A 25,300-nucleotide genomic window follows, 5' to 3' on the forward strand; every position below is an offset into this window, starting at 1 on the left:
TCTTGCCTGGAAAATCCCATGGACAAAGAAGCCTGGCGGGCTACAGTCCATTGTGTTGCAAAGAATTGGACACAACTGAGCAACTTCACTTTCTTTCTTTCTTTCTTTCTTTCTTTCTTTACTGGTTGAATAGGGAAGAGTCAGGACAGTTGGAGGATAGGAATGGAAGTGAAATTTTCACTATGTATATATGTGTGTGTCTGTGTGTGTATCCCAATATATATCTACGTATCTATCTGACCATGATACCCGCCTAAAGATTGTTTTTAAAAAGTCAATGATTTTTTAAAAATCATCTACTCTTTTTTTATTGTAGCTTTTTACAAAAATAATTTTTTTTTAATCTTTGGTTGCACTGGGTGCTCCTTGCTATGTGCAGGCTTTCTCTAGTTGCAGCAAGTGGGGGCTACTCTTCACTGTGGTGAATGGGCTTCTCATTGGGGTGGCTTCTCATTGCAAGACACAGGCTCTAGGCATGTGGGCTTCAGTAGTTGCAGCACTTGGGCTCAGTAGTTGTGACTCCTGGGCTCCAGAGCACAGGTTCAATAGTTGTGGCACTTAGGCTTAGTTGCTCCGAGGCTTGTGGGATCTTCCTGAATCAGGGATCGAAACCATGTATCCTGCATTGGCAGGTGGATTCTTCACCACTGAGCCACCAGGGAAGGCCCCAAGATACTGTATGTTAAGAGGTGATGTGCACTAGGAGAAAAAGGAGGCAAGAGGCATAGGTAGGGAAGCCTTTTCCATAAGATGGCTTGGGGAAGACCCGGCTGAGGAGGAAACATTTGAGCAAAGACTTGAAGGAGGAGAAGAAGTGAGCATGCAGTTATGTATCAGAAGGCATGCCAGTGAGAGGGGACAGATAGCAGAGGCCTGGAGATGGGAGTATGTTTCCTGTCTTAGACTAAAGGAATAGCAAGGAGCAAGCATGGCTGGAACAGGGTGTACACGGAGGACGGTGTAGAGAGATGAGGTTGAAGAAGTTTTGGGCAGGTCACATGGGAGGCATCTGAGCAGAGGAGTGACTTAAGTTCCACAGAGTCCCTCTGGCTGCAAGTGTGGGACAGCCTGGAGAGGAGAGATGGGAGCAGGGAGACCACGGGGAAAAGAAGGTTGGGCCAGCCCAAGTAGGGCAGAAGAGTTGGGGAAGAGTGGCTCTATCTTGAACTCCAGAGACAACAGGATTTCTGAATGGACTGAATGTGGGGTTGAGAGAAAGAGAGGTTTCCAGGAAGAAACCAAGGCTTTTTAGCTTGAACACGGAGAGATGGAGTGGCATGAACAGAGGTGGATTGTGGATAGATTGAATTTGAGAAATCTTCCCAGTGATTCAGTGGCTGATAGGTGTTAAGTCTTTGGCTCAGGCTCAATCTGTGGCCAAAACCCCTCTCCACAGAAGCCAGCAAGCCCAGATTTCAGTCTCTAGATGCTCATGTCCTTCTGACAATGAAATCCTTGAGCCCTAACCCCAGAATGGGCCAGGAGCCTTTCATTCCCAAGATACTGAACTCCCATCCTGGGCCCTACTTCCCTCACATATCCCATGCTTCCCCCAAGTCTACTGTTTAGGAAATCAGGCTCCACCTCAGCTCTTCATCTTATTTTTTGGCTATGCAGGCTTGTGGGACCTTAGTTCCCCAACCAGGAATTGAACCCAGACCCTTGGCAGTGAAATCAGGGTCCTAACCACTGGACCACCAGGGAATTCCCTCAGCTTCAGCCAATTAAAGTCCAACAAGGAGCTGGGACTTTCCTGGTGGCTCAGACTGTAAAGAATCTACCTGCAATGCAGGAGACCTAGGTTTGATCCCTGAGTTGGGAAGATCCCCTGGAGGGGGAAATGGCAACCCATTCCAGTATTCTTGCCTGGGAAATCCCATAGACAGAAGAGCCTGGCTGGCTAGAGTTTGACATGACTGAATGACCAGCACACAGAGGAGCTGGCTGCTCCATAGGTGTAGGTGTTAGGGGTTTTGTATGTCTTACTCTGAAGAAGGCAGTTGGTAGCCACCTGACTCAGTTTGAATCCCGGCTCTACCACATTCCCAGCCATGTGTGTGACTGCAGATAATTAATAAGTGACTTGACTTCTCTGTGCCTCACTTTTGCCATCTCGTTAAATGGAGCTGTTCATGGTCTATATTACCCAAGGTTGTTTTGAGGATTAAACGAATTTGAATATGTAAAGCTCTGCGTAGAATCCCTCCATGCCTTGTGCACAGTAAGAGCTATACAAGCGCTTGCTGTTTTTATTGTTTTAACGGTAATAATAATAACCAGTTTGGCCCTAGTGAGGGTGAGCCTGGCAAGCAGTGGTGGTGTGTGGAGGAGGAGGGGTGTCCCTCCTGCCGGACCCCCAGAACCAGGCTTTTCTCCTCCCTCTCAGAGCAACCTGATGGTGCCAGTGCTTATTGGCTGCCCGCCAGGCAAGCGCCTGGCCTTCGATATCACCTACACGCTGCAGTACAACCGCGTGCAGAACAAACACTACTTCGACTGCGTCAAAGTGGACCCGGAGATGCCCTGCTTTCTCTTCCGGGACAGTGGGTGTCCAGCACCCTCTCCTTTACTCTCCCCGGCCCTCCCTGCCTGCCCGCTCACTGCCCCCACCCATCCTCTGCTCTTCCTTTGGGTCCTTTCATCTCTCCTCCTAACCCCTCTCTCATTTCTCCTCCCGGCCTCCACCCCTCCGACCCCACAGTCTTCTACCCATTCTTCTTGATCCAAGATTTGGTGACGGGCGATTCTGGCAGTTTTCAGGGCAGGTAAAGTGGGGGCCAAGCCAGCGGCTGACGGGAGTAGGCTGGGGGCAAGGGACTGGGGGCGGGGCGGCGCGGAGAAAAGGGGGTGGTAGAGGTGAGGCAGGACTCCAGACAGCCCCTTCGAACCTCTGCTCCCCATAGCTACGTGCTGAAGGTGGTGGGCGGCGGGCCCACCCTTGACACCATCAAGGAATACAGCGAGGAGGAAATCTACCGCTTCAACAGCCCCCTGGACAAGTAATCCCTGTGGGACCGGGCCCATAATCGGCCCTTCTTCCCCTGCAGGCCCCCTCCAGCTGCCCAGCCACAGACCAAACCTGGGATGCAAGCCATACCCACAAGGCCCCGCCCACAGCGCAGGCTCCCAGGCTCCTGCAAACTCTAGCCCTCCTGTGGCATGAGGCTCCACCCACCCAATCCCCGCCCCCTTCCCCGCCTCCTTTTGGGGCCTCGGTCTGCTGAGGCCCCGACCCCAACTGAGGTTACCCCTGCCTGCGCAGGACTGGCAGCCTCATCTGGACCACGGAGAACACAACGACCACCGAGGACTTGGCCTTCAACATCATGTCCCACAACAGTTTAGGCATCGAGTGAGTGCCTGGGCCGACTGCAGGCCCCCTTCTCCCCCACCTGCCCACATTCTGTTGGGCCTTTCCATCCGTTCTGCCTCCGGAGACTCCTTGGTCCCAAGCTATACTGTCTTTGAGTTCCTCGAATGAGACTGACTTTGACCTTTATGCAAACTGGACCCTTTGTCTGCAGGACTGGTCCCTCTTAATCTTTCTTCAGGCCTTGGTTCAGATGCCACTTCCTCCAGGAGGACTTTTCTGACTGTTCTAGGTGGGACAGTTGGCTCTCGCATCCTCTTGCACCTTCCCTATTCTCACCCTGACCCTCTGAGCTGTCACTGTCTCCCGTGGAGTCTGTCTCTCTTATAAACCCAGGTCCAGAATAGATAACATAGTATTTGTTGAATGAGACAATGAAAAATTCATTCATTCTTGGCAGGCATTTATTGACCTTTGAATGGAGGTATCAATGAATGAATAAAACAATGAGGTAATAAGTTAGCATATAGCAGGAATTCCCTGGCGGTCCAGTGGTTAGGACTTTATGCTTCCACTGCTGGAGGCCTGGACTTGATCCCTGGTTGTGGAACTAAGATCCTGCAAGCTGTGTGGCATGGCCAGGAGAGAAAAAAAAATTAGCATATAGGGCCTCAGTAGCTATTTTTTTTTAAGTTCTCAAAATTTTTATTATGAACAGAACAGTGACAGAATATAAGCTTAGTCTATGGGGTCACACAGAGTCGGACACAACTGAAGTGACTTAGCAGCAGCAGCAGCAGTCTATAAGTTGTATCTGACTCTTTGCCACCCCGTGGACTGTAGCCTGCCAGGCTCCTCTGTCCATGGAATTTCCCAAGCATAAATAACTATTTTTGATTCAATGAATGAAAGAAAATGATGCCATAAGCAAATAAAGGAAACGAATGAGTGAACAAAGTAGCCGACTTGCACCTAGTCAGTATTCAACCTGCATTTATTGACTATATGAAAAAAGGAATGAAGATGCGACTTTGTACCTAGCAGCTGCTCCAGCTCCATTTGTGCCGTGAAGGAATAAAGGCAGCAAAGAATAAATGAGGAATTGGCACATCATAGGTATATAATCCATAATCTAGATGAATACATAGTAACGGAGGAATTGACAACTCCCCTAAAGAAGGGAGGAAAAGAATGGATAAACGAACAGCCTGTCTCCTGGTAGGGGATCAGTCAGCCTTACCAGCTGAATGAAGGCGTGAATCAGGGAGGGAGGGAGGAGGTTGCACCGAGTTAGCGCTCATCCAGAATTTGTGGGGTAGAGGGGAAGATCGGGCTGTCATGCGCTAGGCATGATTTGTACCACAAGTGCCTGAACTTGCTCCCCCAGGTGGCTATGTCTGGAGAACTCACCGTGCCATGACACCATTCCCCACAACATCTTTGCCCCTGAATTCTTCTTCAAGGTGTTGGTGAGCAATAGGTGAGGCACACACACAGCTGAGGTGGGATTGGGGGCTTCCTGGGGGAGGTGCCCACCTCCTCCCCACCCCATCCTGACCCCCATCCCCACCAGAGGTGTGGACGAGAGCACGTATTGCGACTACCAGCTCACCTTTCTGCTGCACATCCATGGGCTCCCGCTCAGTGCCAGGCGGGCGTTCCTCATCCTCCTGGTAAGTAGCTGCCTTGGAGCTGCCCTGCCCAGTGGAGGGCCCCCCCACCCAACCCACACCGCCTACCGTCACCTGTTGGCCCATTTCCTACAGGTGTCAGCCAGCCTGTTTGTCGGCCTGGTGATTCTCTACATCGTCTGCTGCCTTCTGTCGCCCTACATGGTGAAGGTTTGCAATATCCTCCGCTGGAAGATCAACAGCATCATTGGCTTAGAATCTAACTACACCTACAGCACCCCCTCCGACAGCAGGGCCTTCAGCCACTCCGGGACCGTGTCTTGGAGGAGCTCCAGGTTAAACTCCAGGGTTGTCTACAAGGGGGCAGAGGAGAACAAGGCTGAAACTTAAGGACGCCTTGAAGAGGAAGTCTACCACCTAAGCCTCTGGCCTGCCTCAGTACCACCCACCCTTGTCTCTTATTTCCTGGGTTGCCTTGGACATGCAACCCATCGCTTACTCATCCTAGGCCTTTCTCCTTGTTTTGCTTGAATTTTCACTTCGCATTTCAGCATCAGCTACGGAACCTTGTAAGGACTCGTGTTCAGTTAGTTTGTACCACCCAGCTGCATAGGTTATTAAAATATCAAAGTCCTCCTGTGCCAAGCTGGTATATAGTGGCTTCTCTGTATGCCTTCTGGCTCAACCCCTCCCCAGAGTGCCCCAGACCTCCCTACAGTCCAGCAGGGTCCTCCATGACCCAGGCCCATTGCCATGGCCTGCAGTCTGTTCTGATCAGTCAGTGCCTAGGTTTAAAACTAATTGTGTAAGATTTTGAAAGGCAACACCTATCTACCGTCTAGTTTAAGGAAGGGTCTCTGGGGAGGTTTAGATTTTTGTTTTAGTTGCAAGTAGCAAAAAATTTCGGAGAAGGCAATGGCACCCCACTCCAGTACTCTTGCCTGGAAAATCCCATGGATGGAGGAGCCTGGTAGGCTGTAGTCCATGGGGTCGTAAGAGTCGGACACAACTGAGTGACTTGCCTTTCACTTTTCACTTTCATGCGTTGGAGAAGGAAATGGCAACCCACTCTAGTGTTCTTGCCTGGAGAATCCCAGGGACGGGGGAGCCTGGTGGGTTCTGTCAATGGGGTTGCACAGAGTCGGACACGACTGAAGCGACTTAGCAGCAGCAGCAGCAAAAGTTTCTGTGGTCCACATGGAAATGGTAATTTATGGACTTTGTTAAGATGGGTTTCAGGTACAGCTTGATCCAGAAGCTTCAATGTCCGTAGAATTCTGGCTCCATTTCTCTAGCCTTCCCTTCCCTGCCCTCATCTGAGGGTGCTCTCTGACCTCAGGCCAGTGCATCTCACAGTCTGAGGCAGCACATCCATATGGTTTATTATCTAGAGAAGAAAAGGGTCTGGAGTCCAACATTCCCAGGCAAAAGTCCTATTGGTCACTCTGATTGGATGGGGTTGAATCATAAACTCAATACTTTGCCACTCACTCTGCCAGACAGATGAGCCCTTGCTTGGCTTAAGCCCTTCAGAATCCATCCCTGGAGCTGAGGGTTGCCAATCCCATCCTAATCTCTTGCTTATGTGTGGGGAAGGGACATTCTTGTAAGGAACATGTGTGTCAAGAAGGGAAAAAGGAGGACTTCTCTGGTGGTCCAGTGGTTAAGAATCCATCTGCCAATGCAGGGGACATGGGTTCCATCCCTGGTCCAGGAAGATCCCACATACCTTGGGGCATCTAAGCCCATGCACTCCAACTATTGAGCCCCCGCACTCTAGAACCTGGGAGCCGCAACTTCCGAGCCCATGCACCACAACTACTGAAGTCCGCACGCCCTAGAGCCCGTGCTCTGCAGCAGGAGAAGCCTCTGCAAGAAAAGCCTGCATGCCACAGAGAGAGCGTATCCTCCACGTGCCACAACTAGAGAAAACCCACACCCAGCAACAAAACCCCAGCACAGCCAATAAATAAAAATTTAAAAATAAAAAAGAAGGGAAAACGGAGACCAAAAGTCAAAAAGCAAATGTGCCCATGTCCTCCACTTCCTGTCCACCCAGTAGGCTCCGCTCTAGCCCCTTCCCAGAGGTCTTGGATGGAGTGACTGTGCAAGTCCTCTGACCAGCCCCTCCACTCCTTCACTATAGAAGCAGAGCCCCAGGGGACACACCCTCTGAGGGGTCACCAGGGCAAACAGCTGAACCAGCTTGTCCATGTTGAGGCAGCATAGCTCCAGAGCAGGCATGGCCATTGAAGTTACATTATAGGGTTTGGGAATCATCAGAGGAGCATCAGAGTGGAGAAACTGAAGGACATGGTCAGATGTAGAAGGATGCTCTGGCTGCCCTGTGGAGGACAGCTCAGCTCTCAAGGCAGCAGGCCAGGAACTGGTGCAGAAGGGGACGGTGCTGGACCAAAGCCTGGTGTAGGAAGGAGGAGAAGGGGCAGGCAGGAGGGATGCTCAGGAGGTCTAGTGAACAGGCTGTGAGGCTGGCAGGCCATGGAAGGGGAGTGGGTGCTTTTAGGAAAAGGTCCAGGCCTCTACCCTGGGGACTGGGGGACAAAGAGGCTATTCCTGAGATGAAAACTGAGGAAAAGGAACAGGTTAGGGGGAGACCCTAAGATCATTTGCGGTCACAGTAGGTGTGGGAGGTCCCCGAGACTTCTAAAGAAGTCTATTCAGGAGGCTGCGGGAACCTCAGGTCTGGGGTTCAGCAGGGAGGTCAGCGATGGCCAGGCAATATGCTCAATAATCAAAGGTACAGATTTATCAACAAAATTTATTGCACTAATGCAAATTAAGGAGAATGTGACGAGACAACATCCTATTTTGACCTAAGTCCATTTGAACTGCTGTAACAGAAGACCATAGACTAGGTGGCTTACAAGTAAAGGAGAATTATTTATCATACTGCTGGAGGCTGGGAAGTCCTAGATCAAGGTGCCTGGAGATGAGGCGTCTGGTGAGAACCTGCTTCCTGGTTCATGGGTGACCATCTTTTTACTGTGTCCTTGTGGTAGCCACCAGGGCTTCCCTGGTGCTCAGTGGTAAAGAACATGCCTGCCAATGCAGGAGAGGTGGGTTCAGTCCCTGGGTCGGGAAGATCCCCTAGAGAAGGAAATGGCAACCCACTCCAGTATTCTGGCTTGCAGAATCCCCATGGACAGAGGAGCCTGGAGGGCTACAGTCCATGGGGTTGCAAAGAATCAAACATGACTGAGCGACTAAACCACAGCGACGACACATGGCAGAAAGGATGAGGAAGTTCACTGGGGCCTCTTTTATAAGGGCATTAATCTCAGTTACGAGGGTCCTGCCCTCACAGTCTAATCCCCTCCTGATACAGTGACGTTGGGGGTTAGGTTTCAACATAGGAATTTGTGTGGAACTCAAACTTTCAGTCTATAGCAGATCCCTTTTCTTAGATGAGCAATCTAAGAAAATCTTCATGATGTTCTGTAAGGAAAATTCTATCATTATCCCCATTTCATAGATGAAGAAACAGAGGCTCAGGTGTGTCACCTGTTACATGAATGCTGCTGCTGCTAAGTCGCTTCAGTCGTGTCCGACTCTGTGCGACCCCATAGATGGCAGCCCACCAGGCTCCCCCGTCCCTGGGATTCTCCAGGCAAGAACACTGGAGTGGGTTGCCAGGTATCTGCAAAAGCTTTTTCTAAAATTCAACATCCATTTCTTGTATTAACCCTAAATCAGATAAAAATAGAAGGAAGCTGAGCAAGATTATCAAATTACCTGATTACTAAAGACAGGTGGCATATGGCAGATGGCAATTAAATGCCAAAGCCATTTTCAATAAAATTTTATAGGTAGAGTCCACATACATGAAAAACAGCTAATTAACATGTTCAGTTAAGTTGAAGTAGACAAAATCAACCCAAAAATCGGTTGCATTTCTGTACACAAGCAATGAATAATCAGAAAAAAATTTTTAAAAAACAATCCTACTTACAACAAAAAGAATAAAATATTTAAGAATAAATTTATACAAGAAGGAAAAAGACTTGTGTACTGAAAACGACAAAATATTGCTGAAAGGAATTAAAGACTTAAATAAATGGAGAGACATCCCATTAACATTGTTGGCAATACCATCTGTATTAGTTTGCTAGGGCTGCCGTAACAAAACACCTTTCAAGACCTTTTATGATTGGTTTCTGAGGCCTCTCTTCTTGGCTTGCTAATGACTGCCCTCTGGTGGTGTCCTCACAATCTTTCCTCGGTATGGTCATGTCACTGGTATCTCTTTGTGTGTCCAAAAGTACTCCTCTTATAAAGACACCTTTCAGATTGGATTAGGGTCCACTGGGCCTTGTTTTAAAATAATCACCTTTTAAAAAATGTATTTCAGGTCTTAGTTGCAGCATGGGGACTCTCTAGTTGTGGCACCCAGGCTGAGTTGCCACCCAGCATGTGGAATCTTAGTTCCCTGTGTTGGTCGTTCAGTTGTGTCCAACTCTTTGCAACCACATGGCTGTAGCCCACCAGGTTCCTCTGTCCATGGAATTTCCCAGTCAAGAATACTGGAGTGTGTTTCTATGTCTTCCTCCAGGGGATCTTCCTGACCTAGGGATCGAACCTGGGTTTACCCACGTCTCAGGTAGATTCTTCACCATCTGAGCCACCAGGAAAGCCCCTGACCAAGGATCAAACCCATGTCCCCATGCATTGCAAGGCAGATTCTTGACCACTGGACCACCAGGGAAGTCCTGAAAATAATCCCCTTTTAAAAGGTTTCCTACCTAGATAGCATATTAAAAAGCAGAGATATTACTTTGCCAACAAAGATCCATCTAGTCAAGGCTATGGTTTTTCCAGTGGTCACGTATGGATGTGAGAGTTGGACTGTGAAGAAAGCTGAGCACCGAAGAATTGATGCTTTGAACTGTGGTGTTGGAGAAGACTCTTGAGAGTCCCTTGGACTGCAAGGAGATCCCAACCAGTCCATCCTAAAGGAGATCAGTCCTGGGTGTTCATTGGAAGGACTGATGCTAAAGCTGAAACTCCAATACTTTGGCCACCTCATGTGAAGAGTTGACTCATTGGAAAAGACTCTGATGCTGGGAGGGATTGGGGGCAGGAGGAAAAGGGAACAACAGAGGATGAGATGGCTGGATGGCATCACTGACTCGATGGACATGAGTTTGAGTGAACTCCGGGAGTTGGTGATGGACAGGGAGGCCTGGTGTGCTGTGATTCATGGGGTCGCAAAGAGTTGGACATGACTGAGCGACTGAACTGAACTGATCTCCAAATACAGACCTGTTCTGAGGTCCTGGGGTTAGGGCTTCAGCATACACATTTTAGGGGAATACCATTTAGTCCATAACATGACCCATAGTGCTATACAGATTCAGTGCAATCTCTATCAAAATCCCAGTGGCAATTTTGAAAATCTTAAAACTCATATGGAATTGCAAGGGACTCCAAATAGCCAACACTACCTTGAAACAGAAGAACAAAATTGGAGGACTCATACTTTCTGTTTCAAAATTGCAAAGCTACAGTAATCAAAACAGTGTCTGACTGGCATAAAGACAGACATACAGACCAGTGTAATGGAACACAGAGCTCAAAATAAACCCTCACATATAGTCAACTGATATTTGATCAGGTGCCAAGACCCATCCAAGGAGAAAGGACACTCTTAACAACAAATGGTACTTGAAAAACTGGATGTCCACATGCAAAGGGAAAAAGTAGGCCCTTATCTTATGCCAGGTACAAAAATTAACCAAAATCAGACCAGATTTCTAAATTTAAGGGACTCTCTGGTGGTCCAGTGGTTAGACTCCCCACTCCTAATGAAGGGAGCCTAGGTTTGATCCCTGGTCAGGGAACTAGATCCCACATGATGCAACTAAGACCCGGTAGAGCCAAATAGATAAACAATTTTTTTCTTAATGAAAAAGCAATGATTTTAAAACAGAAGATTTCTAAATTTAAGAATTAAAACTACTGGGAATTCCCTGGTGATCCAGTGGTTAAAACTCAGCACTTTCACTGCCATCAGCCTGGGTTCAATCCCTGATCAAGAAACAGATCCCACAAGGAATGCAGGGTGGGAAAAAAAGTTAAAACTATAAAAAAAAAAAAATAGGGGGAAATCTTTGATATGTCAATGGTTTCATAAGTATGATGCCAAAAGTACAAGCAACATAAATTGAACCTCATCAAAATTTAAAACTTTTGTGAATCAAAGGATACGATCAAGACCAAAAAACCCAACCCATAGGAGAAAATATTTGTAAATCATGTATCTGATCAAGACTACAATATAGAAAATGAAAAACTTCTGTAACCATAAGCAATTCAATTAAAAATGGCAAAAGACTTGAATAGAGATTTTTCCAAAAAAGATATGTAAAATAACCAATAAACACATGAAAAGATCATTAATTTTTTAATGAAAAGATCATTAAAAGCACATTCTACATCATTAATTATCAAGGAAAGTCAAGTCAAAACCACAGTGAGATATCCCTTCACACCTATTAGGATGGTTATAATAATTAAAAAATGACAACAGATACAGCTATTGCAAGGATATTGAGAAATTGGAACCCTCATATATTGCTGGTGGAAATGTAAAATCGCTTAGATGCTGTGGAAAAGAGTTTGGGGTTCATCAAAATGATTACCCTAGACTTACTGAGTCATTCAGCAGATCCATTTCTGGATATACAACCCAAAAGAATTGAAAATATGTTCTCAAACAAGTACATGTACATACATGTTCATATCAGCACTATTCACAAAGTCAAAAGCTGAAAACAGCCCAAATGTTCATCAACAGATGAACTGATAAGCAAATGTATATCCATACAATGGAGTATTTATTATTCAACCATAAAAAGGAATGAAGTATTGATGTATTCTGCAACATCTATTAAGGTCGAAAACATAATGGTTTTTGTGAAAGAAGCCAGACATCTAAGGTCATGTATTTTAAGATACCGTTTATATGAAATACCGAGAATAGGCAAATACACAGAGACAGAATGCAGACTGATCATTACCAGGGGTGAGGAAACAGTAGGGAATGGAAAACAACAGCTTAAGGGGAATGGGGTTTCTTTCTGTGATGATGAAAATGTTTTGGAGGTAGATAGAGGTATTCTTTTTTTAGAGGTGGTATTTGCACAACATTGTGGATATAATTAAGGGACACTGAATTGTTCACTTTAAGATGATTAATTTTATGTCAGTTTCACCTCAACATGAAGTATATATGTATACATATATAAAATATATACAAAAAACAGTATGATATTTAAAGAATAAATATTTAAAAAGCAGTATGGGGCTTCCCTGGTGGTCTTGTGGTTAAGAATCCACCTAACAATGCAGGGGACACCTGCCAAAGCAGGGGATCCAGAAATACCCCACATGCCACAGAGGAACTAAGCCCATGTACCACAGCTACTGGGGCAGCGCCCTAGAGCTCTCGAGTCACAACTACTGAGGCCACGCAATGCAACTACTGAAGCCCGAGTGTCCTGGATCCTACACTCTGCAACAACAGAAACCATTGCAATGAGTAAAGTAAAGTGAAGTTGCTCAGTCATGTCCGACTCTTTGCGACCCCATGGACTGTAGCCCACCAGGCTCCTCCATCCATGGAATTTTCTAGGTAAGAGTACTGGAGTGGGGTGCCATTTCCTTCTCCAGGGGATCTTCCGGACCCAGGGATTGAACCAGGGTCTCCTGCGTTGGGGGTAGATGCTTTACTGTCTGAGCCCCCAGGGAATCAATCATTGCAACGACAAGCCTGTGCATTTAGAAGTGGGTGCTTTCACTTGGATGTCCCAGGTTCAATCCCTGATTGGGGAGCTTGCTGCTAAGTCTGCTGCTAAGTCGCTTCAGTCGTGTCCGACTCTGTGCGACCCCAGAGATGGCAGCCCACCAGGCACCCCCGTCCAGGCACCCCCGTCCCTGGGATTCTCCAGGCAAGAACTCTGGAGTGGGTTGCCATTTCCTTCTCCAATGCACGAAAATGAAAAGTGAAAGTGAACTCGCTCAGTCGTGTCCGACTCTTAGCGACCCCATGGATTGCAGCCCACCAGGCTCCTCGCTCCATGGGAGTTTCAAGGCAAGAGTACCGGAGTCGGGTGCCATTGCCTTCTCCAGATCGGGGAGCTTAGATCCTTGGCAAATAGGCTGGGCGGGGCGAACCGCGGGGGCGGGGGCGGGGGCGGTACGAGCCCAGCGGAGCGTGGATGAAAGACACAATTTATTTACACATTCGTTCATTCATTCAACAAATATTGTCTTCCTCGCGCTGGGAATACAGCAGTAAAGAGAACTGATAAATATCCTTACCTCTTATGACATTTTAAATGATGGAAGACAAGAGAACTGAGAAAAAGTAGATGTTAAATAGGCAGGTGTGATGGAGGAATCAGGGGTAGGATAAAAAAAAAAAAGAATTGGGAATTCCCTGCATATATGGTGGAATTTAAGCCATTAATACTGGATGATTTTTGTAAAGTTTATGCGTATTCGTACAAGCTTGGAGAAAATGTGGAAAGATGCACTGAGAAACTAGTGAGAAAGATCTAGAGTCAAATCTCAGCCGTTAGTCTCTTGGAAGTTTACCCAGTCTCTCAAAGCCTGTCTGTAACATGGGAAGAATAATAGTTAATCAAGTGGCTCCACCACCGCCACCTCTTGGTGTAGAAAGAGGTGCCGCGCAGGTGAAATCTCCAAGACACAGAGCCCAGGGTGAAGCCGGTGCGGCCATATTGGCTACGGGAACTGCGGAGGCGTTGCGACCGCTGCCATTTTCAGTTAGGGCATGAGGCGACTTCCGGTTACCATTTTGAGTGACAGTAGAGGCGGAGCTCCGGCTGACAAGTTCATTCAGGGCCGGGCTTCGAGGGCACCTCCCTGAGAGCGACTGAAGGCTAAGCCCGGAGGGCGGAGGCAAACCATCGTAGCCTCACCCCCGATTTGGGGCTCCACCTCCCGGCCCCACTTCCGCCGGGGGTGCGTCGATAGGCGTCGCTGCCGTAAATCGGGCTGTCGGTTTGCCGCATCACGGAAGATGGCGGCCACGGCGGTGAACGGGGTGGCCGGCACCTCGAGCTCGGGGTCTGCGGCGGCCTCGGGCGCGATCCTGCAGGCCGCGGCCGGCATGTACGAGCAGCTCAAGGGCGAGTGGAACCGGAAAAGCCCTAATCTTAGCAAGTGCGGGGAAGAGCTGGGCCGTCTCAAGGTAAGGATCGGCCGGGGGTGCTTCGAGGGGTCCAGACCCAACCGAGCTTCGGGCTCAGGGGGAAACCGCGGCGCCGACGGGACTAAGGCGGACTGGGCTATCTAATAGGGTGAAGGATTCAGAGGAGCCGAAATGCGGTTTGGAGGCATGTAGATGTGAGAGGGACCTCGAACGGACTAAATGCGGCCCCACGGTTGGGGGTGATGGAGAGGGTGTTTCTGGCACACCGAGTGAGAGGTTAAAATTTTGGTGCTTGGAGGCCTAGCTGGTTGGAGTGGTAGGATGGGGCTGTCAGCTTTTGTGATGTAGGGTTCTGGCCGCCACCAAGTGGGAAATGAGGACTGGACAGGGAGATGGAAGAAGGAGGCTGGGATGATGGGGTTCGTGGTTAAGACCAGGCTAAGCTGGGGTCCTAAAAATCTGGGGCTTAGGGATAGATCTGTGGAGAGAGGGGCCCAGCTAAGTTGTGAGGGCAGGATTGAAGCTGGGAAAAATACTCTTAGAGCAGAGGACCTTAATGGGGCTTGGGTTGCTTCAGGCCGGGTGGAAGGGGTACAAATACAGTGGGCTGGACCACGTTACTGAGGTGTGTGGGGTGGTGTCTGTTAAGGGATGATGTGTGAGCTGGACCATAGGAAGAGATTAGCCCCCTTTCCTCCTTGGTGTAGGTTGAGGTGGGTAGCTGGTCCCAACCCAGCAAGGTGTGGGAAAGTGTTGCCAAAGAACCGAAGAAGCTAGTGTCTCCCCTCCCCCTTGATTCCACTGGGTCAGGCATGGAGTGGGTCTCTCCAGTGGGTCTATTAATACTTGTAACATGAAGTCATCCTAAATGAACCCACATCATGTGTCCAGGCCCTGATCTGACTGACTCCTTTAATACTCATAACAACCTTATGAGTCAGGGATGATGGCTAGCTCCATTTTCTAGGTGGGAAAATGAAGGCCTAGATAAAAGTAAATAACTCATACTTAAAGTCCCATCTTCTTTCCTTCCTTCCCCTGCCCTCCTCTTCAGCTGGTTTTGTTGGAGCTCAACTTCCTGCCAACCACAGGGACCAAATTGACCAAGCAGCAGCTCATTCTGGCCCGTGAGTGTCACTGGAGTTGATTGGGGGGGGGGCGGTTTATGGACTTAGGTTGTGGCAAGAATGGTAGCAGTGGTGGTCAAGGTCGGGACTCTGGTCACCTCCTGAGAACTTCCTCTGTTGCCTACAGGTGACATACTGGAGATCGGGGCTCAATGGAGTATCCTACGCAAGGACATCCCCTCTTTCGAGCGGTACATGGCCCAGCTCAAGTGCTACTACTTCGATTACAAGTGAGGATGGACTTGGCCCCTAATTTGGGGGGTGTGTGTGTAGCAGCTTCCTTGGTGGCTCAGTGGTAAAGAATCTGCCTGCCAGTACAGGAGATGGGCAAATCCCTGGGTTGGGAAGATCCCCTGGAGAAGGGAATGACAACTCACTCCAGTATTCTTGCTTGGAAAATCCCATGGATAGAGGAGCCTGGCGGGCTACAGTACACGGGATCACAAAGAGTTGCATGCAGCTGAGCACACAGTAGTGTGTGTGTTGGAGGGGGTGGGTGGTCTACATGGCAGCTTTATATCCTTGTTGCTGTAGCCACTTGGGACATCTTCCTTCACCTGGGAATTCCCCCTCTGCATAGCTGTGTGCCCAGAAGCCTCAGGGTTCGTGGTTGGCCTGGAGGGCCTGAGTCTGGGATTATGCCCTCCAGTCTCAGTTACCCTCTGGTCTGTCTCCTTCTTCACATTCCCATTCTAAATTTCCACTCCCCAAGGTAGCCACAGTCCTGTTTTACCTGCCTTGATCCCAGCCTTGCTCTCTTCCATTCATCCCTCCATGGCAGCTGGTAGGATCTTTGTGACGCTAAAATTTGACCATGTTGATTGTCTGCTTAGAACCTGTCATGACTCTCCGTAGCACTCAGGTTTCAGAGCAAGCTCTTTCCTGTGGTCTCCAATGGGGTATCAGCCCTGACTCCTCTGTCTGTGTGTCTCCTGTCCCGGCCTTGTCTCTCCTACTGGACTGTGAGTCTTCTAGAAACAGAAGGGTCTTGGTCACTGTTGGGTCCCAGCACAGCCTAGTATGGAGCCTGGCCCAGAGCAGAGACTCACTGACTGCACGTTGAATATGAAACTGAATGGTTTCATAACCGAATGGGGTTTCCATGGAGACTGATGGGTAAGAATTTGACAGGAGAAGCTTGGAAAACCGAATTTGAAGCTATTTTTCCCCTTTCCTGATTATATGATCTTGGGCAAGTGGCTTCACCTCTCTAATTCTGTTTCCCCCTAGAAGTGAAGGTAATGCTTATTAATATAATTAGCACTTCTGTGGTATTTGTTGGGGCCAGATACCATTCTAATCACTGTACCTGGATTAAATAACTTAATCAGTTAACCTTATTCATTTAACCCACCTCTATGAGATGGGTACTGTGATGAAACCTGTTTTACAGTTAGGGGAACGGAGGCTTAGTCACTTTACTGGAGAGGTCACTTTCTAGGGCCCATATGATTGTGACTTCTTTATGTCTCTTTGAGCCTCAGTTATATCTGAAAATCCAGGAACTAGTGGTCCTCCAAGGAGAGAGCATCGGGCAGTCATCAGGGTGGATCCCTGGAGCCTGTGGTGTGGGGAGCCTGGTTGGCACCTAAGCCCTCCTTACCTTGGATTCCCACTCTGGTCCATAGGGAGCAGCTCCCAGAGTCAGCCTACATGCACCAGCTCCTGGGCCTCAACCTCCTCTTCCTGCTGTCCCAGAACCGGGTGGCTGAGTTCCACACAGAGCTGGAGCGGCTGCCTGCCAAGGACATCCAGACCAACGTATACATCAAGCATCCGGTGTCCCTCGAGCAGGTGAGGCTGAGGAAGCGGCGGGGGGAGGGCCTGGCTAAAGGGAGGGGTGCAGGGAGAGACACTCGGGAGGGCTTCCTGGAAGACTAGGCAGGGCTCAGCCTGAGGACTCATTTGCTTATTTGTCTAACAAATATCGAGCCCTAGCCATGTACGCAGGCACTTTGGTTGGTTTTCTGACTGTACAGTGAACAAAACAGATCAAATCTCAGATCTTATGAGGTTGACATTCATATGAGGAAGCAGATAGTAAATAAAATGATTGTGTGTGTCTGTGTGTGTGTGTGTGTACATACCAGGGAGGGCTTCCTAGAAGAGGAGGACCCCATCTGCATGGGGAATGGTGACTATGGCAGAGTGGTCTGGCAGAGTGTAGATTATGGAGGCACTGGGATTACAGTGAGGCCTCAGTGGGGATGCCTCTCTGCTGCCTCTTCCTCACCCTCTCTTCTTCCCCACCCGTCCTCTACAGTACCTGATGGAGGGCAGCTACAATAAGGTATTCCTGGCCAAAGGCAACATTCCCGCCGAGAGCTACACTTTCTTCATCGACATCCTGCTTGACACTATCAGGTGTGTGGGGGCCAGGGCCCTGTGGAGTGTAGAAAGAGCTTGGACTCCAGAGTCAGATAGCTCTGTGTTTGAATCCCATTCGGGCCACTTGTGATCTGGGGAGGCTGGGCACATGAGTTTCCTTTTCTGTGAACTGGAACTGGTCATGAGATGGTGGTAAGAGCCCTCTTCTCACTCTGGGCCGTGTGTGTGTATGGGCCCATGGAATTCGACCCTGAGCATGGGCTTGGTGCCCAAACTGCTCAGCTCAGTGCTCAGACAGAGACCTGGCTGCCTTTCTCATGGAAGTACTCCTTGAGTCATCTGGCTTCACCTCAGGTCACCTAAACTGTGGAACCTCAGTTTTCCGTTCTTTAGAAGAGGGCCACCAAATCCCGCTAGCTCCTTGGGGGTTGCTGTGTACACAGGTGGCACTGCATGGGTGGACGGGCGTGACGTGTACAAGTCCATGTGTTCAGGTAGTATCAGAGTTGGTTCACCCGGGCAAAGCGCCAGATTGAGTGGCGTTTTCATTCCTCCAGTGACAAAGCTGGGCCCAGAGAGGTGTGGGGAGTGAGGAGGGGCAGTTGAGTAGGTTTAGGTTATTTTTAACTCTGAAATATTTCTACTCTCTGCAATGCACAGGGAATAATATAATGAGTGCCCACATACCTACCACCTAGCCTAAGAGATATTAATAAAATACCTCCCAAACAGGCAAGCTCCTCCTTTTCACTAGTTTTTGCCCAGAGCTACTCACTTGTCCCATTTCAGTGCCTTGATGTCTTGCTGTTTTTTAACTTCAGTGTTGACCTCTTAAAGTGGGTACAAAGATCCCTGTTGGGATTGGATCCTGTGGGGAGGGTGTTAGGTGAAGAGATCCCCTTATGTGAATCTGAGGCTCAGTTTCAGCCAAGCCTGAAGTCCTGAAGTGGCTAGGAGTGAGAATCGGAGCCTGGGCCCAGGAGTCCCAGAGACCTGAGTGTGTGCCCTGCTGTGGCCCTAGCTTTGCAGCTCTAGTCAAGCTACTCTCCCCTGAGCCTCGATGGGATAAATGGGGCAGGTAACATATTTCAGTTGTAAGTGCTGAATTGAAGGACCAGGCCTTGTCTGTGCACAATAATGAGACTCATCTTCCCCCAGGGATGAGATTGCTGGTTGTATCGAGAAGGCCTATGAGAAAATCCTCTTCACAGAGGCCACCCGGATCCTCTTCTTCAACACACCCAAAAAGATGACAGACTACGCCAAGAAGGTGGCTGGGGTGGAGGTCAAGGGACCATAGGTGCACTCACTAACAGCAGGGAGGGATGGCCTGGAGGGACACTGGAGCAAGACTCCAGTTGTGTGACCTCAGGCAAATGGCCAAACTGCTCTGAACTTCAGTTTCCCTATCTGTAGAAAGGGGCTAGGGTTTCATGTGTGGGATAAGCTGAGCCCAGCACCTGGCACCAGCCAGAGCGGGAGGCTTAGCGCTTGATGGTGTCTGTCCTCAGAATTCCTTGGAGAGTGCAGCTTTTCCCCACAAGACTTTGGTTCATCGGCTCTGGGGTGTTTGTGTGGGATCAGGGTCCCTGGAGGTGCTGATGCTTGTGGTGGAGTAGCCCTGGTGACTGACGAGGGTCACGGTCATACTGGAATAGGTGAAGCTCAACTCGGGTGATGGGGACAGCTGATATCTAATGATCGTTTACTCTGGGCCATTGTTCTCAGTACTTTTGATTCATATGATTCCCCACAACAGACCCAGAGAGGTGTGTGATTAGGGTCCCATCTCAAACATGGAGAAACGGGGGCACAGAAAAGTGAAATTACTTGCCCAGGGTTGGTGAGGAAAGTGAGCCAGGGCCTACATGGGTTAAGTGCTGGCTCGGGGGGCTGGGGAGGGTGTGTGTGATCACCCCACCCATCTCCCATCTCTCCTTTCTTGCAGCGAGGGTGGGTCCTGGGCCTCAACAACTACTACAGCTTTGCCAGCCAGCAGCAAAAGCCGGAAGATACCACCATCCCTTCCACGGAGCTGGCCAAACAGGTCATCGAGTATGCCCGGCAGCTGGAGATGATCGTCTGAGCTCACCAGGCACTGGGGTGGGGCAGGGCTTGCATTATTTAAGGCAGTTGCAGTGCAGAGTTCCCCCCACCCCCAATAAAGATGGATTGACATTTTCTTTTAGGCCCTTGTCGCCCCAAGTGGACTGGTAGGGACATAAGTTCTTATCTCTGAAGAACTTGGAAGTTTGAGGGCACGAGGAAGTCTGAGATAACCCTGGATCAGCCTCTTTCCAGTGGCCATTGCTGAGAGTCTCCAACACACATGCCCACTGCAGGGCCCAGTGGCGCTGTGGCCTGGGGGAGGGACAGGCCCCAATAGAGGAACTATTGCGGCTAGCTGTGGACACTCAAAGGCCAGGCCAAGGTACCAGTGTTCAGTGAAGGGGGTGAAATGTCCTGATATTGAAAAATACTTGCAGTGAATTAAACCAGTTTTTAAAAATGACAGGCTAAATCGACCTCTGTGGAACAAAAGGCACAAGGCCCTGGCCAGGGTGGGCCTTACTCCCACTCTTCTGAGCCAGTGCTCTGATGTAGGACCTCTGTACCTCCCAGCCTATGTTTCCTGCCCTTGAAGTTCTCAAGGTGTTGAAGGCAGAGTCCAAATTTGGGCCATTTGTGTGATTTTCAAGATTTTCTTTGAGTCAGTTTCCCCAGCTGCATAATGGGAATGAATCATTCCTGCTTTCCAGAGTGATTTGTGCTAAACCCTGAGCTTGGCACAAGATTGGTTGGAAATGCAGTTGATATTAAGGGGAATGAGAACGTCTCACCTGTGGCCTCATCAGTCCACATGCTGGATGAACAGAACCTCCCTTATTGCTGGTCCTGGTCCAGCTTCCTGTTCGCAGGATATGGTGCTTTCAGGGAGACCTCTGCCCCACCTCAGCCCTCCAACCCTTAGCTGGCAGGCATCTCGGCATCTGGATAGTTATTTTATTGTCAAGGAGGGGGAGGCAGAGGGCACTGGGCAGACTACTCAGTTGGAATGGGTAGCCTGCAAGTCATAGTGCTCCAGCCCGGCTACCAGGGAGCCGGCCAACTTGATGGTGGTGACCCAGGGTGGCTCACTCAGGTGGTTGGTGGGTGTGCTCAGCCTACAGGGAGGGTAGAATCATCAGAACCTGTGTGGCCAGGCCTTTACCCATTCTAGGCTCCTCTCCATCTGTATAAGAGACCATGACTGAATATCCCAAAGGGAGTTTAGATCAGGGCTGTATCTGAGTAATAAACTTAGTAGGAAAGAGAGCTGAGGGCTGGTGATAATGGTTCCCCCAACTCCCCCTCCAGGCCCCAGCTGAGCCCCAGAGGTTCCAGGGCAGAGGGTCTCCCTGTGACTCAGGACCCAGGAAACAGACCCGGATGATGACCAGATTCTGAGATTAAGGGGTGAAGGAGAGGTAACCGGAGGATGCAGTGTCTCCCCTGAATCTGCAGAATCAAGGGTAATCTCTGCAGGACAAGGACTGGGACATCAGGGCCCTCTGGTGGTCAAAGACTGGAGCGGTCAGGAGTCAGGGACTAGGCCTGGGGCTTCCTTTGGAAGCCTGCATTTATAACCATTTGGTTCCAGAAGACCGTCATCTTCTCTGTCCCTGAAGAGCTTGGGACATGGTCCTTCTTAATGTCATCGGGGACAGGGTCAAGGAAGTGAATAGGATCAGGCCAGCTGGGACCAGTACCCCTGATGGCTCCAGAGAGTAACAAGGGAGGTTATCCATCAGAGGTCTGGATACTAAGGGGCTGGGCCAAGGTGTTCTCTGTCAGGGGGCAGTGTGCTATTAAGGCTCCTATTGGTTCTGAAAGGTTGGAGTTCAGTTGGGTTTAAGATGCAGCCAAGGGGAGGGTCTAGGGACAGCTGGGGTCAGGAGGCCAAAAGGTTGAATGGGGCCCCTCCAGGAAAGTGAAGTTCAAGACTTGGAAGGGTATCCCCTCCCCTCCCTCCTCCCTGACCTCCCCTCACCAGGCAGACACGTTTCTTGGCAGGCGGCGGTGGCGTGGCTGGTGGCGGCAGTAACACTTGCAGGGACAGGAGTTAAGCACCTGGAAGGGTGGCCAGTGGCGCGCGGCGCCCGAGTTAGCTGTCCCCGCCGGAAGAGCTCCGCTGCCACCACCCCCTGCACCACCGCTGTCAGTCACAGTAGTGGCTGTACGTTCGCGGGGACCATCTCCGGGGGCGCCATCCTCACGCGGAACCGCGCGGGCTGCACGGGGACCCTTGTTCCTGCGCGTGCGGGTCTTGGCGGGCGCGGGCGCGGGCGCAGGTGGCAATGGCTCGGCCACAGTGGGAGCTGGAGCCGGGGATGGGGCCGGGGCCGGGGCCGGGGCCGGGGCCGGGGCCGGGACCTGGGCCTGGTCAGCAGCCAAGGCGGAGGACAGAGAGGGAGCCGGGGCGGGAGTCACGGCCGACTCCAAGTGGCCCGGGCCCGGGGCGGGCGGGAGCGTCACGGGCAGCGGCGTTGTCTGGATCACGGGCGGCTGCGGTGTGGGAGGCGGCGCTGGAGGCGGCGTGGGTGGTGGCGTGGGCGGCGGCGGCGGCATCAGCTCCGGCGGGCCGGGAGGCCGGGGGCGCACAGGCTCGCCATTGGTGGGCGCCGGGAAGATGAACATAGGCGGCGCCAGCAAGGCGGGTGCGGGCCTCCGGGACCCGGGAGCAGGATGCATCTGCCCTGAAGCAGGCGGTGCGGAGCCCCAGGGCCCTGAGAAAGCGGCTGCGCGTCGTCTGGGCGCCCCGACGCCTCCGCCAGCTCCATTGAAGCGAAAGTGGCGTTCAGGGCCATCAGGAGGGCTTACCCAGTCAAATTTGGGCTTCGAGCCTGGGAAGGTGGTGTAAGGTGGCGGCGGAAGAGTCCGGGCGTGGGACGCAGAAGCCGAGGGGGGTCCAGAACACCCCTCGCCGTCTCCATCACCGCCCTCTGCTTCCTGAGTTGCCCGAGGCACCTCTCCCGAGGGGAGAGAGGCCCCTGGAGCCAGGGGCCCCTGCTTCAGGACCTCAGCGTAGGAGATGGCGCCCGAGGCGGCGAAGAGTCCGCCGCCGCCGCCGCCGCCGCCCCCCAGAGAGGCTTTAGTGGCTAAAGAACTCGACGCTGCCGCAGGGGGCAGCGGGGGCCCCGACTTGAAGGTGACTTTACACAACAGACTCAGGCCGGACTCGGAGGCCGCAGGCCTGGCCATTTCGCCCTCGCCTGCTTGGGGAGGTGCCCCGCTGCGGGCCCCGCTGGCCGTCTGGCCCTCGCTGCCGAGTCTGGCCTGGCTTTCTGTAGGGGTTGCGGCGGGTGTGGCCAGAGCAGGAGTGATTCTGCGGTCCGGGTGCTGCCCGTCGGAAGGTGGCGGTAGTGGCGGCTTCCGCGTCTCCAAGGGCGGCGGAGTCGGAGATGGGGCCCTCGGGACAGGGTCGGGGTCCTCTTCGGCTAGTTGCAGGGATGGCGGCGGCAGCGGGCGGAGGCTCGGAGGGTCACCCTGGCCTCGATGACTCGCCTCCAGCAGACCGCGGATCCGGGGCACTGGAGTGCCCATGGGTTTTCGCCACTTAGACGGCGCGGGCAGCAGGGTCCCCACGGGGGGCGGGGGTGGTGTGGAGACCGCGGCCGCAGCCGCCTCCTCTGAAGGGGGCGTCACTGGCGAGGGCAGTTCTAAGGTCAGGGGCAGGGGTGAGGGTGAGGCCTGGGGCTCCGGGGGTACCAGGAGTCCCGGGGGCGCGGAGCTGCCAGGGAACCAGACGCCCAGCCCGCGAGCCAGGCGCATGGCCGGGGAGGAGGGGGTCACCTCGGGCTCCACCAGGGATGTCCGGCGGGAGTCGGAGGACCGGTCCGAGGCCTGCTCTTTTCGGGAGCCCCCGCCCGCGGACGGCTCCGACTGCACGTTCCCCATTTCTGACGGAGGTCGGGGACTGTGGTCAGAAAAACTTTAGCCAGTCAATCTGCCAGGGCTGTGGGGAACCCCCCGAAGCTGGCTGAACTTGGTCCTGTCCGCCAGCACCGCCTACCCTTGTTCCTCAAGACCTACTCAGGCACTGGTTTCTCCCCGCATTCCTGTTCCCTGACTCTTGACGTTCACGCCTTCTTCCTCATGGCCCCATACAGCTAGCTGCTGCTCAGATACTTAGTCTCCCATCCTCTTAGTGTACTAAGGTCCGGTCCCTGTGTCTCTGGCTGGTCCCTCATATCACATCCCTACACTGTGGCCACGTTTCAAGTCTTTAAGCTCCGAGACATTGGTCTTGCCCGCTTCCCTGGCAATCACGCAGGCCGCGACACTCATGATGTCGGCTTCTGTAGCCTATAAGGCCTACAAAGAGTTCAAGCTACTTTCCCAGGACTTTAACTGGGCTCCAGAGGCCCAAGCCCCGCCCCGCCCTCTTGTCCCGCCCCCGATTGTCAAAGAATCGGGCCTTCTCAAGTCCCCTCCCACCCCTGCCCCAGGTTTGGCCCCGCCTCCGCTTAACAATTCCTGGTATTCTTGTCAGTCTAACCCCTCAGTCATCACCTCTAACCCTCAGATCCCTCTCTCTGTGTTGATCATTTGGTCCTGTCCTCTTCCCGGCTTTAATCCTAAATTTCTTTTCCCGCTGCTGGTCTAGAGGCAGGCCTCACACTCAGGCCCCACCCCTTTCCCCAAGCTCCTCCTTGGCTCCTCCTTCGCTCGGAGGATGCCACTCACCAACTCCTCCAGCTGACCAAAGTTCAGACCGCGGCCCCCTGGGCCCAGGGCAGGGCAGGGAACGGCCGTAGCAGAAAATAACCGAAAAGAACGGGGGTGCGGGTGAAGGCAAGTGGGCGAGACAGCGAGGGCGGACCCCGAGATCTAGGCCCCGCCCCCGAGCTCGAGGCTCCGCCCTCCTGTGAGCCATCCTAAGCACAGCCCCTTACGAACCTGGATCTCCCTTTGAAATACTCCGGTGTCTTCTTCCCCGCCCCCCAGACCTCGTAGTCCTAGGCCTCATCCCTTTAGAACCTTCTTTTAGCCCCTACCATTTACAATGCCCCGCCCCTCCGTTATTACCTCTCCCGAAGCCCCGCCCATTACGAACTCTGCTACGTAGCTCCTCCCTTTTGGAACTCTCCGTCGTCCTGCCCCTAAAGACAATTTACTTATAAGCTCCGCCCTTCTAAGACCTAGCAACCTCTCTTCCCAAGACCCTGTCCTTCCTCGGGCCGGCCTAGAAGGCCCTTCCTCCGTGGGCCCGCCCCTTCCCTGACGCACGCGCTCGTCCGCGCCTTCGGCGTCCGCACCCTCTCCACCTCTAGGCCCTCCGACCCCGCCCCCTTGCGAAGGCTCCCTTCTCGCCCCACCCCATTTCGAACCCAGTCAGGCACCCAGCCCCTCCCATTTAGAACCGCAAACGTAGACCCTCGCCTCTATAGAATCTTGAGAGCAGGCTCCGTCCTGGACCCCTTCTCCATATCCTCAGGGGCCAATGGCGCGGATGGGTGGGAAAGTAGGGGATCCTTTCTGGATCCTGAGAAAATGCGGGCTGGGGGGCTGTTCGCTAGAGCCACTGCCGGGCTCTAGGACCCAGCGGGCAAGTGCGCCTGCCTCGCGTTTACCCCTCCCCCAAGCCGCCCCCTCCCCCCCACCCATCTTCCAGGTTCCCCCTCCCTCCCCCTGCGCCCCGGCTCCCGGTGCCCGTCTCTAGCGCCGC

At 51.8% G+C, this 25,300-nt stretch overlaps 3 protein-coding genes across 36 annotated transcripts in view; 2 read left to right on the forward strand and 1 right to left on the reverse strand.

Annotated features, from left to right (window-relative positions):
• Positions 1–5,586, forward strand: part of CATSPERG (cation channel sperm associated auxiliary subunit gamma) — a 30,357-nt gene extending 24,771 nt beyond the window's left edge. For 16 of the 31 annotated variants that reach the window (XM_061388102.1, XM_061388099.1, XM_061388104.1 and 13 more), the window contains 6 exons: positions 2,387–2,765; positions 2,904–2,999; positions 3,263–3,352; positions 4,698–4,790; positions 4,884–4,983; positions 5,077–5,586. In XM_061388102.1, coding sequence (XP_061244086.1) covers positions 2,387–2,765; positions 2,904–2,999; positions 3,263–3,352; positions 4,698–4,790; positions 4,884–4,983; positions 5,077–5,331 — 1,013 coding nt within the window. In that variant the 3' untranslated portion in view covers positions 5,332–5,586. Of the gene's footprint in view, positions 1–2,386; positions 2,766–2,903; positions 3,353–4,697; positions 4,791–4,883; positions 4,984–5,076 lie in introns of those variants that run through there. The other 15 variants (XM_061388114.1, XM_061388120.1, XM_061388121.1 and 12 more) reach the window with 12 other exon arrangements.
• Positions 5,587–13,741: 8,155 nt separating this feature from the next.
• On the forward strand, positions 13,742–19,780 carry PSMD8 (proteasome 26S subunit, non-ATPase 8). The gene is given in 7 exon segments (XM_061388152.1): positions 13,742–14,176; positions 15,192–15,264; positions 15,392–15,494; positions 16,893–17,058; positions 17,528–17,628; positions 18,751–18,862; positions 19,541–19,780. Coding segments are annotated over 7 exon segments (1,113 nt in total). The 5' UTR covers positions 13,742–13,756; the 3' UTR covers positions 19,679–19,780.
• Positions 19,781–20,577: 797 nt separating this feature from the next.
• Positions 20,578–25,269, reverse strand: GGN (gametogenetin). Of its 4 annotated transcripts, none has more exons than XM_061388137.1 (3): positions 24,661–25,269; positions 21,623–23,548; positions 20,578–20,756 (listed from the first exon to the last, which is right to left on the reverse strand). In XM_061388137.1, the coding sequence occupies exons 2-3, from the start codon at positions 23,527–23,529 to the stop codon at positions 20,639–20,641; spliced, it is 2,025 nt and encodes a 674-aa protein (XP_061244121.1). In that variant the 5' UTR covers positions 23,530–23,548; positions 24,661–25,269; the 3' UTR covers positions 20,578–20,638. The 4 variants fall into 4 exon arrangements, with proteins under 4 accessions (XP_061244121.1, XP_061244120.1, XP_061244119.1 ...); XM_061388136.1 differs by lacking the exon at positions 24,661–25,269 and adding an exon at positions 24,532–24,640; XM_061388135.1 differs by lacking the exon at positions 24,661–25,269 and adding an exon at positions 24,319–24,519.
• Between the last annotated feature and the right edge of the window lie 31 nt (positions 25,270–25,300).

The sequence above is a fragment of the Bos javanicus genome, chromosome 18, assembly GCF_032452875.1.
Source record: "Bos javanicus breed banteng chromosome 18, ARS-OSU_banteng_1.0, whole genome shotgun sequence".
Classification (NCBI taxonomy): domain Eukaryota; kingdom Metazoa; phylum Chordata; class Mammalia; order Artiodactyla; family Bovidae; genus Bos; species Bos javanicus.